Consider the following 10531-nt stretch of genomic DNA (forward strand, 5'->3'; position numbering starts at 1 on the left):
TACTTAGGTCTTGCATCTAATTACTAACGTTACTAATGTTACTAATGTTGCAGAAAAGGTGTTACAAATGTATACACGCATACACACTAAACTTTAAGAGAATACATACCTATAAGAATCAGTTTCTTTAAAAACTCTAAGTGGAAGAAAAGATACAAGGATAATCTGATGCAAAAAACAGCCATACTAGAGGCATCTGGGTGGCTCAGTCCGCTGAGTTTCCAACTCTTGATTTTGGCTCTGGTCGTGATTTCAGGGTCATGGGGTTGAGCCCTGAGTCCAGCTCTGCACTGGGCATGGAGCCTGCTTGAGATTCTCTCTCTCCCTCTCCTTCTGCCCCTCTCCACCTGCTCTCTCCCTCTCTCTCTAAAATAAAATAAAAGCTATACTAGAAATACATAAGCCAATATAAGCAACAAGTATAAAAAACGAAATACTAAGAGAAAAAACTATAATAATGAAGAGCATACTAGCTCCTCAAAATAGAAATATGCAACATCACAAGTCATTGTTAAAAACAACGCAGTTAAATGGACCCCTCATACATACATTACTGGTGAGAATGTATAATGGTGCAGCCATTGCAGAAAACAGTTTGGTGGCTCCTCAGAAAGTAAAACATAAAAATCCCAGCTATACTGGGGGCACCTGAGTGGCCTGGTCAGATGCGCAACAGACTCTTGGTTTTGGCTCAGGTCATGATCTTGGGATCATGGGATCGAGCCCCAAGACAGGCTTCAAACTCAGGGAGAGTCTGCCCCGCTCTCCCCCTCTCCCTCCCCACTTTGGTCCTTCCCCCTACTCACATTCTAAAATAAATAAATAAATCTTCAAAAAAAGAAAGAAATCCCAGCTATTTATTCTTAGGTATATATCCAAAATAATACCCAACATAGATATTCAAACAATACTTATACATGAATGTCACAGTAGCACTATTCATAATAGCCAAAAGGTTGAAATAACCCAAATGTCCATCTATAGATGATTGGATAAACAAAATGTGGTATAACATCCAATGGAATATTATTCAGCCTTGAAAAGGAATGAAGTACTGATACATGCTACAATACATATACACCTCTAAAACATTATGCTAAAAAAGAAGCCAGACACAAAGGTCACATATTACATGATTCTATTTACATGAAATATCCAGAATAGGTAAATGCAGAGATACAGAAAGCAGATTAGTACTTGCCAGGGTCTGAGAGAAGAAGGAATAAAGAGTTCTATGGGTGCAGGGTTTCCTCTGGATATACCAAAAATGTTTTAGAACTAGATAGATCTGACAGTTCCATAACACTGTAAATATACTAAATGCCACTAAATTGAGCACTTTAAAATGGTCAACTTTGTGTTGTATTAATTTCACCTCAATAAAAATAAACACAAATATCCCCTCTTCCAAAAGTACAGTTCAAGAACAAGCATGTTTATAGTCTTATAACACAAAAACACTACAACTGTTTGCCAGATTTCTTGATATACCTAATTACCAACCTTCTCTTCTTCACTCCAATAAAACATACCTGACTAAATCTATCATTCCCTTCCTTTTAGAATCCTCACTTTCATATGGCTCAGGTCCCCTTTACCTCATTTTCATGACCCCTCATTAATCTCTTTCATTTTGCCCTGAGAAACCCTCGTTCTACCGTGAACCACTTCGCAGTCAACCTGCTCCTCTTTCTGCAGAAAAATAATCTTTCATTTCAATGTATCAAACCCTTCAGTATATTAAATCTGAAATGACAATAAGATAACCAAATGGAAAAATCAGTGAGGTAGACAAGGGAAACCTGAGTTCAAGAAGAGTGACGACTCCTCATGAACACACTGGTGTCTGATGAAACTAGGTGTGATGTCAGGAGAAGGCAATTTAGAGAAAAACTGGGTGACATGCTTTTGATCTGCTGGACCTTCTCTAACCGTATGTATCACCCTGGATCATTTGGTTTCCATAATCTTCCTCCAGATTGCCAAGTATTACAGGGAAAAAGTTATGAAATCCTTCAAAGTAAATTCACTACAAGGTCACATTGTTTCAATTTTGACTGAATACTACTTCTAAGTAATCCTTTTATTTTCTTATTGATTTGCTGGCACAGTGATTTCCCAACTGTGAGCCTTAGACCCCTGGGGAACTGCAAGATTAGTGACCACAATGGGTGCCCAGAAGATGCATTATAAGACATATATATACACATATACGTATTATTATTTTTCAAATGTGCAGATGTTGTGGTTAATAAAATAACATCATGTGAAAGAATACTAAAATAGTAGCTAATATGCATTTCTCAATTAACAAATATTAGAAATATAACTACAGTCATGGGGGACCCACAAATTGCTGTGAAGTTAAAAAAGTTGTCATCTTCAAATTCCTGGGAACCACTAAGAGTATTCCCGTTAGCACTTAAGCACACTTTCCACACGCTAAGCTTCTAAGTATCCCCTGCACACTTCCACTCCTAATTCTGCTTTCATTTTCCCAAGAAAATCAAACACATCCTTATATATTCCCTCATCCTCAATCCATCTAAATTTATTCTTTCTTCTCTACCTTTATAAATATCTGAGAATTTAGAAGTTAATGGAGTGTCTCTTCCTAACTTTTAAGACAAATTCAGATATACACACCCAATCCCCTCTACTTGGCCCACTATCCCAATCATCAACCAGGTTTAATCTCTCCTTCTTCAAAAGTTTTCCCCTCTACCTAAAAACATTATCAGATCTACCTTATTCTACTAAAACTTTACTTGATTCCACTTTATGTTCTAGCTACTACTCCATTTCTTTCCTTCTTTTTGCTGTCAACTTCTCAGGACTAACCTATGAAAGACTGAGCCAGCCACTTGTTTCTGTTCAGATTTTGTTGAAATAGCCACCCCATTTCTTTAGATATTGTGGATGCTTTCAAAGTTAAGTAGTTAGGAAATCCTACGATCTGGAAACTTAAAGTTTGTATCCTAAAAAAAAATGTCTGTCAATCAATGGGGTTCCAAAGCATGACCTATATATTCAATGTCATCATTTCCTCTGAGAATAGGTAGGTACTACAAAAGGTTTTGGAGCACAGTAAAAGACCATGAGTAAAAGGGCATTTCAAGACTATTAGTTTAACAATAGTGTTGCAGGGAGATATAAAAGATCATTTAGAAAACTACTGCAAGAAACCAGGCATTAGGCATACAGGGAGAGAAACAAAAGGGACTTTTTAAGAAATAAGCACCAAGACTATGTGACAAAGAAGACAAAGTTTGCACCAAAATTTCAGTCCTTGATGATGTGGTTCTAAGAATTTGCATTTCCTCCTATAGTTTACTGTAGACTTATAGCTCTTCAGACTTTCGTATCTTAGGGACTGTGGAGTTCCTAAAATTTCAATTTTAATTCCATATCCTCAGTTATCAGGCATTTCCCACATTTGCTACCAGGCTAACTCGTGGGTAAGCAAATCACTTAGGAAGAGGTGGTCCCAACAGACTTGGCCAAATGAAAGCACAGGACCAATGTCAGAGATGAATGGAGTACTCACCTGTGGTACCAAGCAGAGAGAGAGGGGACTAAGATTTCAGGTCCAGAACTGGCTCTAGCCAAACAGGAAGAAGCAGCTATGAATTTGTTTAGAGTAGAAGCAGAGTGTCTTTGATATTCTGACATACTCTTTCTGATGTTCAAACAGACCACCATTAGAGTAGCCACTGGTAAAAGTCTCATGAGAAACAAGCCAAAAAACAATACCGAAAGGTGAGGAATTAAATCGAGTAGACCCTATTGGTCTTTTCTCTAGGAAAAGCAGTCTTCCTTATTAAAGATGGTACAACTTTTCAAAATGGTCAATATGATACTAACCTTCATTTATAGAGTTTTCACATCCCACAAGATTGAGAAGGATATCATCATCTTTATCATCAACTTCACATCCCAGCAGCATCCAGTTTTCCACATTATCACTTTCTGAAATGGTGCTCTCTTCCTCTTCACTTGAACTGACCTCTATAATCATGACCTCTCGGATTGTACCTGGCGTCTCTTCAGGTTTAGGCTGCTCAATATTCCTCTTGCATTTCTTATCACTCAACTTATTAGAATGAAGAGATGCAGGAGGACTTTGGGTCTTTTCTTTTGTTTGGACTCTAAAATTCTTTCTTTTGCATCTGTAAATACTATCTTCATCAGACAAAGTGATGACCTCTGACCCATCTGACAGCTGGATGACCTCACTATCTGAAAGGATAATTAAGTTCTTCTGATTTGGTTTACTACTGGGTGATTCAGAATTTCCAGAGTTCTTCTCTTCATGTTCTTCCTCTCTAATGATATTTTCAAGATCTTGGGCATAATGAACTTGGCTGTAGAGCTGAAACTCCACCTCACTATCAACACTCAGTTCACTAGATGACTCTTCACGATAAAGGTCATCCTCATACGCTTCTATGGTCTCATAACCACCAAACATCATGGAAAGTCAGTAACCTTGATGCTGTAAAAGAGAAAATAATAAAAACATATTTTAACAGCTCAGATCATGCTTGTTTAATGCATAACAATATCACCTTAGAGCTAACTTCTGTGAAGACCATCACTGTTCTCAATGACATATTAAAATAACTTTTTCTCTTATAATACCTTTTTTCAAGGATTTATAAATCCTGTTATGACCTACTCTAATAATATCCACCTCTCCCAAATAAAAATTACTATCAACAAATTGAGTTATAGTTATTAATGGAAATATCTTATTTTGCAGGTATGCTAGAAAGGAAGAACAGGTTGATCCACTACCTCAGAGACCATTTTTTTCTTTAAAATGTTAAAAAATTACAAGAATAGTTTAAGTCATTCTTATTATTACATCCATTCTTCATCTCTTCCCTGGTTCTGGTTCTGCATTTCATCTTTTCAGGTATACAATCTCACATAGGAATATCACTTCAACTTTTTTTTTTTTTAAAGATTTAGTTATTTGAGAGTAAGTGGGAGCAACAGGGAGAGAGAATCTGAAGCAGACTCCCACTGAGCATGGAGCCAAATGTGGGGCTCAATCCCACGACCCTGAGATCATGAGCTGAGCCTAAATCAAGAGTTGGATGCGGGATGCCTGGGTGGCTCAGCAGTTGAGTGCCTGACTTCAGCCAAGGACGTGATCCTGGAATCCCAGGATCGAGTCCCACATCGGGCCCCGTGTGCGGAGCCTGCTTCTCTCTCTGCCTATGTCTCTGCCTCTCTCTCTCTCTCATGAGTAAATAAATAAAATCTTAAAAAAAAAAAAAAAAAAGAGTGGGATGTTTAACTGACTAAGCCACCCCAGGCACCACAATATTACTTCAACTTTGACTAAATTCACTACAGGAAACAATCATCATATTTACTGTTTCCGTGCAGATTTTTATTCTCAATTTAAAAATTAATCTCATGGCCTTTTTTATCCTTGACTAAAAGAACACATAAAATTATCTGATAAACCTTGGTTTACTTTTGTACTAGCAAAAAGATGTGTCTGAAAAACATACTAAGGACCTAAATAAAACTAAGGCAAAACTTCTAGCTATAGGAGCACTTTATTTTCCTATTGTGGGCATATTAAATCTTGCTCATCCTTCAACTCAGCTTAAACATCCCTTTTTCTGAGAAGCTTCCCTTGACCCACCATACTAAATTAAGTGTCCCTTTTATAGGCTTCCATAGTACTTTACATTTCAAAACACCACAGTTCTAATTACTAATTCAATGTAAATCTCTCACAAAAACATATCACAAACCCCAGGAAATCAGAAACTATATGCACTTTATTAAACAATAGATTCCCAAAGCCAAGCAGAGTAACTGGTATTTAGCAGGACTTCCATAAATGTCTGCTGAATTAATGAATAAATGAATAAATAAACAAACATTTATTTGCTCTCCAGTCTTAATAAATCTAGTATGTGTCTAAATATGGACCTTATGGTGGGATGAATTTCACAGTTGTCTCCAACTATTCCAACTACTCTCATATCATCAACCAAAATACTACAAAGACATTTCAATTTAGTACTGATCAAAATGAGAGCTCTGGAAAAATAATTGATGTTTGTTCAAAAATCAGGGACAATCTAAAGAACAATAACAATGACAATTTATTCTTTCCACTTCCTTTTTAGCTATAAAAATAGAACTTAGAAACACCAGCTGTTCTTAAGTTTACCAATTCTCTCCCCAAAATGTCAGAGTGTTCTGATGGTAGTTTTGGTAATACAACCAGCTGACTCCAAGATCCAAATAAACAAGAGCCAAAATTGCACTACCATTATGCTGGAGGGGTTTTTTTTTGTTAACAGAAATAAAGAAATAAACTTTCGTCATATACCTTAAACTTAGTCTTTTATATCAGGTATGCCTCAATAAAGCTGAGAGTAAAAATGCTAATTAAGTTCTGAGTTAACAATACTGTATTGTATACTTGAAATCTGCTAAGAAAGGTCTTAAAATGTTCTCACTGGGGGAAAAAAAGGATGAATATATGAGGTGATGGATGTGTTAACTAATCTAAATGTGGTAGTCATTTCATATATCAAATCATGATGTTGTACACCTTAAACTTACACAATGGTATTTGTCAATTATATCTCGATGGGGGGCGCGGGGAGAAACCAACTTTTAATGCCTTTTTCTTCTAAAAGCTACAATACACCTGTTCCCTTCTTGCAATGTCCTTTAAGTTGTTAGGCTGTTGTTGTCATACAAGTTAAATGTGGCTGTCTGAATGATAATGCTCATAGCATTTATCAGTTTATATTGAAATGTTAGCCTCAGAGGAATTCAAATAAAAGATGAATTCTTTCCTCTTTATTTAATAGGTAAATTAATTCTAAAAGAAGTCAAAGGAATTGTGCTTCCTTCAAAATCCTCACTGGATCCATACTGATAAAACATAAATAACATAATTCCAGTGCAGCACAGAAAAAAATTAAAAGAGCTAAATTACAGAGTTACATATTTGTACTACTCTTGGAGCCATCCCAAAGGAAAGGGATTAAGAGCCATGGCACACCTGTGAATGTATGCCAAAAATAAACTAAGAAATATAATAAAAACTGACTTTCTTGGGCCTAGGGGTTTATCTCTTTCCTTGAAATGTAGAAAAATGAATTTAACAATTTAGCCCCTATGGCCTTTAAGAGGATTTTGTACTTCTGTACTTGAAAATTCTGCTCAGCATAACTTGCTCTTTTCTTTACGTAGCTTATGTATGCCAGGGTTAAGGTTTGCCTGAGGCCATTTTGATTTTATGTTTATGTTACTACTTTAATAACATTCAAATGCATTTAATTTTTTTGAGAGTATACTCGCAGGACAAATATGAAGTTAATATATATGTCTTGAACTAGAAGACTTTCTCAGCTTTTTAATCATTATACACAATTCTCAAGCATATTTAACTAGATGAGGTCCCCGTGAGAGCCACAAAATTTTAAGTCTCACATAGACCTTTCTGATTATCTCACAAACTCCTCAATTTTCACATAAGGAAATTAAGGATCCAAAGAGATAAGGAAGCCTATCCAAGGTTATGCAGCTGATTAAGAACACAGGACAGATTCACATTACCCTGGTTCTCAGCCAAGTATTCACTAAGATTTTTTTTTAATTTGAAAATATTTTGAAAAAAAACAAACAAACCTTCCTTCAAAGCTATATTTGCATTGGTTCTAACACCTTTACTTCAAAAACTTCTATTTCACTTCCTAGTGGAATATAGAAACTATGAAAGAGGCATTTTAATTGAAAGGAAAAGCATACATCTGAATTTGTCAGTTTCCTATCAAGAACCTTATCAGGTTGGTACTCAGAATATAGCAATCCCATGATTTAAAAAAAAAAAAAAAAGATGGTTCCTATATAAGAACCTACAATACCAGATTGAGAATGAAATTTATCTATAAAATTAAAATGGCCTAACAAATACTAAACTGCAAAGCCTCTCACCATTCATAAGTGGGAGTAGCTTTTTCTCCTTCACTTAAAAATTTTAAACTATACAACTTCTGGCTTATTTAAGCTTTCCCATTTTACTATACTATTTTTAAAGCCAATACTTATGCTCTAATAGTCTACCAACTGGTCATTCCAGACCTGTTGCTTATGCTTCCTTTCAAAGAACTTTCAGCCTCAATGTTTCTTCTTGAGGACACAGGTATGTATCTCAACATTTACATCAAATGTATAGCTTAATTTTAAGTCCAATGCTCACTGGAAACTGATTAATAAGACAGCTGATTTTCAACTTTAAATTTTGGCATACTTAGTGAGCTCTCCTAACAGTGACACATTTGAAACACCACTGAGTCTAGTAATAAAATCTCTGTCCATTCTGGGGCAGCCCGGGTGGCTCAGTGGTTTAGCGCCGCCTTCAGCCCAGGGCGTGATCCTGGGAACCCGGGATCGAGTCCCACGTCGGGCTCCCTGCATGGAGCCTGCTTCTCCCTCTGCTTGTGTCTCTGCCTCTCCTCTCTCTGTGTGTCTCTCGTGAATAAATAAGTAAAATCTTTAAAATAAAACAAAATCTTTGTCAGATCTTCACTATGAAGCAAATCTGACTGTGGCGGAGAATCCTAACGTGTGAGAAACACCACTCAAAAAAAGAAAAAAGGAAGCCAGAATACAAGATATTGGTGGGAGAAAATTATGCTAAATTTATTCAGACAAGTCCAGCTATTCTTGGTATACACAATCTTTGATGACAACGAATCCTATTTTAAAACACTTCCTTCACCTTCCTTAGCCCCTTCTTCCTTTTCCTACAGGGCACCTTAGCCTTGTGGCCACTTTATCCTCTTCACTTCACCCCTTCCAGAGTTTGCTCCCTCCTCTGATTATGGAAAACAGCAATCCTGAACTGTCTCCAAAGCGGAACGCTGTCTGGAATAGACACACAGCCCACTTGGAAGTCGCTGCATCGGACGGCCAAACTGTTCAAAAACACAAAGTCAAGAGCTTTGCATGGGACCTGAATCCCTCAACTGCACGCTGTCGTTGGGAAACGGGCTCTGAGAAGCTTAATTTATCCATTGAGCCCTAAGATCTCCTGTGATCTGAAACAGAGGTAGACTCAGCCTCTGAGTCTAACAGGAGATTTCTAGAGTCCCCAGCGAGCCGGTGGAGCGGCGACTAGAGCAGAGGCCTGCGGATCCCCGGCCGGCGCTCCCACAGCACCTGCAGCTCTTCAGGTTGGAAGTTAACGGCGGGCTCACAGGAAGTGAGGGATAAAGCAAATCTTAGCGAACACAGTCCGAGTCTCCCTGTTTTACATGGGGGAAGGGGCACAGCTCCCTAAATTTGTCTGGCCCCACAGCTGTGGCTGCTGCTTCTGACAGCAGAGGCAGGAGTTGGGACCGTCTGGTCCTCACAGGCCGGGCTCCCTCAGAGCGGCAGGACCTCCGCGTTTAACGGGATGACCGGCTGCCCCCCCCCAAAAAAAATAAAGGGGGGGGGGGACTAGGGGAGGGGAGGTTTAACAGGCAGAAACGCCCCCCCCCCCCCCCACTGAGGCGAGGGGCGTTCAGAGCTTTCGGACGCGCGACCTCGCCCTTGGCGGGGTGAGGAGAAGCGAACACCCCAGCCGGCCAGCCGAGCCGCGTGAGGTAGAATACGACTGAGGGGCCACAGCTGCACCCTGCCCGGAGTTGGGGGCAGAGCCGGGACGCGGAGGCCGGCCAGTGCACACGCGCTAGTTCCACACCCCAGCGGGAGCGACGGAGGGCGGGCAGGGGTCCCCCGGCCGCGGGCGGCTGGGGGTCCGTCACACACATACTCACTGCCGCGGCTGCGACCAGGAAGCACCAACCAGGAACCAAAACGCGTAGAGGGACGGGGAGGGGCGAGGACAAATGAGGTAAGGAAACCTCGTCCGCGCGGACCCGGGAGGAGGGAAGGCACTTCCGGGGAAAACACAGCTCCCGGGAGTCTTCTTCCGTCCCCGCCCACCCCGCGGGCCCTCTGTGCGCGTGCGTAATAACTGTTAACCCTTTCTCTTCCTCGCTGACTATCTCCTGGTTTGCCTTCTTTGCTTTGCTCCTTCGCCCTCATGACTTCTTTCAAAGATACGTAGGCTGCAGCTCTAATGGGGAACACTTGGTTTGGATCACTTGCACGCAGGAGATGCTAGTAAGTAGGCAAAACCAAGGGAGAGCTTGCACCCTTTCTGTGCCCACGAGGAAAACTACAATTCCCATGATGCCCCTGGGCGGGTTTCCGGATGGGCTCCGCCTCCTCCTCTCGACCTCTGGAGCACCCTTTTTGTGCCACGTGGCGTGGGAGGCGACCTGAGACTAAAGTAGGATGGAAGTGCTCGCTCAGGAGGGACCTTGCCCAGCTCACTGGGGCACCCCAGCGAGTGAGAAACCTCTCTGAGCCTGGCATCTAGCGTTAGGTGACCTTAGGCAGGTCCCTTCCACTTCTGGTTTGAAGTTGAATTTAGTTAGGACCGGGGCGATAATGGCTGTCTTTTCCTAGAATTCGAGGCAACAGATTTAACTCT

The 10531-nt window shown here is 40.0% G+C and overlaps 1 protein-coding gene across 2 annotated transcripts in view; it reads right to left on the bottom strand.

The window, feature by feature from the left end:
* ZCCHC7 (zinc finger CCHC-type containing 7) overlaps positions 1 to 9976 on the bottom strand; it is a 249522-nt gene extending 239546 nt beyond the window's left edge. Inside the window, exons 1-2 of one of the 2 annotated variants that reach the window (XM_026013165.2) lie at positions 9810 to 9976; positions 3865 to 4495 (exon numbers count right to left, since the gene is read on the bottom strand). In XM_026013165.2, coding sequence (XP_025868950.2) covers positions 3865 to 4474 — 610 coding nt within the window. In that variant the 5' untranslated portion in view covers positions 4475 to 4495; positions 9810 to 9976. Of the gene's footprint in view, positions 1 to 3864; positions 4496 to 9805 lie in introns of both variants that reach the window. The other variant, XM_072727914.1, reaches the window with a different exon arrangement.
* Between the last annotated feature and the right edge of the window lie 555 nt (positions 9977 to 10531).

This window comes from Vulpes vulpes, chromosome 12 (assembly GCF_048418805.1).
Source record: "Vulpes vulpes isolate BD-2025 chromosome 12, VulVul3, whole genome shotgun sequence".
NCBI lineage: Eukaryota > Metazoa > Chordata > Mammalia > Carnivora > Canidae > Vulpes > Vulpes vulpes.